This window comes from Phoenix dactylifera, chromosome 15 (genome assembly GCF_009389715.1).
Source record: "Phoenix dactylifera cultivar Barhee BC4 chromosome 15, palm_55x_up_171113_PBpolish2nd_filt_p, whole genome shotgun sequence".
In the NCBI taxonomy this organism is placed as follows: domain Eukaryota; kingdom Viridiplantae; phylum Streptophyta; class Magnoliopsida; order Arecales; family Arecaceae; genus Phoenix; species Phoenix dactylifera.
The window spans coordinates 9542158-9545254 of record NC_052406.1 but is presented as its reverse complement, the minus strand read 5'-3'; the positions used below and the strand labels follow the sequence as shown (position 1 = coordinate 9545254).

Genomic DNA, 3097 nt, shown 5'->3' with positions numbered 1-3097 from the left:
GACAAAGAGTTTACCTTCCAAGCATCTCTATCTTCTGAGCTGCAGCCAATATTATACACTCTAGTTGTCCAAAAGGATCACACCACCACCTTGGTTGGTGCGCACTCACGCTCACGTAGCCGCCCATTAGTCCATTACGCAGTGGCCCAAGGAGAAGTGGAGATAAGCAAGCCATTAATTTTATAACTTCAGCCATCTATAAAAGAAGGCCAGCTCTCTCCAAGTTTCATAGGCCAACTTAGATCGAGATAGAGTTGAAGTTTCGCCGAACACTGTAATTAGAAAGATGAAGGCTTGCAGTTTTGTCAGCCATCCTTCCTTGCTTATAATCTTGATAGTTTCATGTCTTGGTGTAGAGGTAAGAGCACAATTGACCACTGATTTCTATGCAACTAGCTGCCCTACTGTGTTCACCGTCGTCCGCCGTGAGGTTATAAAAGCTCTTATGAATGAGATGAGGATGGGGGCATCTTTGCTCCGACTCCACTTCCATGATTGCTTCGTAAATGTGAGTTTGAGACATGCTAATTAAATTTCTACCAAATTATTGTATCTGCTCCAAGATATACGTGTTGGGATTTACTGATTAATATCAATCATGCATAGGTTTTTTTTTTCTCCACATAGTTTTTTTTTTCCTGAGAGAAACTTTACACAGATTGTTATTTCGATTTCAACTACATTTTTGCACATATGTAGTGGTGGCAAATAAGTTGATTTTCTTGCAATTTTGTCTGAAAGTATATATGCACCATAGACCTAAATGCTTTTGTTTGCTCTCCCTTTTTAACCCTTGGCAGTAGGTTAGATGCAACCAGATTAGCAACACCTTGTTAAAACCCCAACTCGTAGTGACCAATGCTTGCAAGATGTATCCATGCATGCAAAGGGAAGATATAATCGAGGGTAGCCAACTTGAATAGAGATGCATCAACTAAGCATGACCATGATGTTCTTATGTCCGTCGAATCCATTATATAAAACCGTCGACACCCTAACTAATTAATTTCCCGACGTGTGCTCTTGATCAAGCTACTACCATATGCATTTGATGTATTACAAAGTAGCAATTGATGTTCTTGACATTTTTTTATTGATATAGAGCTTTTGTATTTCAAGGATTATTATTGCTATTAACTATTTTTTAAACTTTCTCTATGTTAGCTAAAATATTTGAATCTCTTAAATTCTCTCTCTTTTGTTTGTGCTTTTTTAACTCCTTGATCAACTAACCCTGCATGTTAGTATAGCAATTCTCTCCATGGGAATTAAAAGGACTAAAAATTATGCCATACCGTTCGATGCAGGGGTGTGATGGTTCAGTTCTACTAGATGGAAGCAATAGCGAGAAGCTTGCTTTTCCCAACCGTAACTCTGCGAGAGGATTTGATGTTGTGGACGCCATCAAAACTGCAGTGGAGAATGCATGCAGCGGCACTGTATCATGCGCCGATATACTCGCAATTGCAGCAAGAGACTCAGTTGTCTTGGTATTATACCCCTTCATCACTTCAAGAATGTGGAAGTAATCCACAATGGTTAATGTTGATTTGTTCGAACATAGTTCAGTTGTATTGAATCATTTAAGTTCAAACTACGATTTCCTTTGCAACCTATGACTGCTATTATATTTTTCTCTCCTGACCAGTGCTTATTTACGTTTCATTATTGGTTGCTTTGTAGAGTGGGGGGCCTGCATGGCAAGTTCTTGTGGGAAGAAGAGATGGATTAGTAGCCAACCAGTCAGGAGCCAACAGTGGCCTCCCTGCTCCCACCGATCCCATCAATACAATCATAGCTAAATTTAATGCTGTTGGTCTTGACACCACCGACGTAGTCTCCTTATCAGGTAAGCACAATTAACTCTCTCCACGATCCATACTCGTAAGTTATAGCAGCTACTATGCCTAAACAAGTTAGAAACTTTGTAACAATCCATAACCTCACCCAAAAGAATAGTTAAAAGATGTAATTTAGATTTTTTGATCCTGTATAAATATTCAAAATTTACCCGCATAGGTCCTCGCATACTTTTCTTAGTTAAGCCCTAACATCCTCGCCAAGTTAAACATTCAAATCCATTTAAATCCAATTATAAGTACCAATCGGCCCATGGTCAGCCTCTATGGATTCGTGTTGCAATGTCCTCTAATTCATATAGACCAAAGGTCGGATCTGCTCTAATATCATTTGTAACAACCCAGAACCTTATCTAAAAAAGCTAGCTGGAAGATGTTACTTATAAAAGTATCCAATATTGACCCGGTGCATAATATCGATCCTCACGAACTTAAAAAAAAAGTTAATATCTAAAGTCAACTTCGATGCGAGTACTCAAACATGATAAGTGGACATGTCTATGTTAAGTTGAATCCTGCCTCCAGAAAGAAAGCTGAATCATTTTATTGGAAAAATAGAGTTTATACTATGGCCTTATGCTAGCTTCTAATCATATCACCAACTTGCATTGCCGGTATCATGGTCGAGTTATATAATCTAATCAGCAGATTTTTGGTGCACGTAGGTGGCCACACAATCGGTCGAGCCCGCTGCGCGACATTTACCAATCGTCTATTTAACTTTTCTGGTACCGGTGCGGCGGACCCAACAATGGACTCAACCATGGCATCAGAGCTACAGACCTTGTGCCGGGGCGGCGATGGCAATGCAACCACTGTGCTTGACCACAACTCCGCCGATGTTTTCGACAACCACTACTTCATCAATTTGCTGAACCAAAAGGGCGTCCTGTCATCGGACCAGGGTCTCTTCTCGAGCGATGAAGGGGTGGCAGCGACCAAGGCTTTGGTACAGACCTACAGCAGCAATGGGAACCAGTTCTTGAAGGATTTTGTGACTTCCATCATCAAGATGGGAAATATAAGGCCCCTCACAGGTTCTTCTGGAGAGATACGTAAGAATTGCAGGGTGGTTAACTGAACTCAGCAGGGTTCCAAGCCTAGAATGTTTTCAGCTGTGGTTTTTGGGTTTGTTTATCAAAATATCTGTATTAGAGTTTATGGAAACTGTAGCTAAGAAAGACAGTGTAAATTATGCATGATTGAATAAAAAAAAATCCCACTCTATGCTGATTTAA

The 3097-nt window shown here is 40.2% G+C and overlaps 1 protein-coding gene across 1 annotated transcript; it reads left to right on the top strand.

The window, feature by feature from the left end:
* The first annotated feature begins 214 nt into the window (after positions 1-214).
* On the top strand, positions 215-3097 carry LOC103705798 (peroxidase N). The gene is made up of 4 exons (XM_008789656.4): positions 215-508; positions 1308-1490; positions 1684-1849; positions 2525-3097. The coding sequence occupies exons 1-4, from the start codon at positions 287-289 to the stop codon at positions 2938-2940; spliced, it is 987 nt and encodes a 328-aa protein (XP_008787878.2). The 5' UTR covers positions 215-286; the 3' UTR covers positions 2941-3097.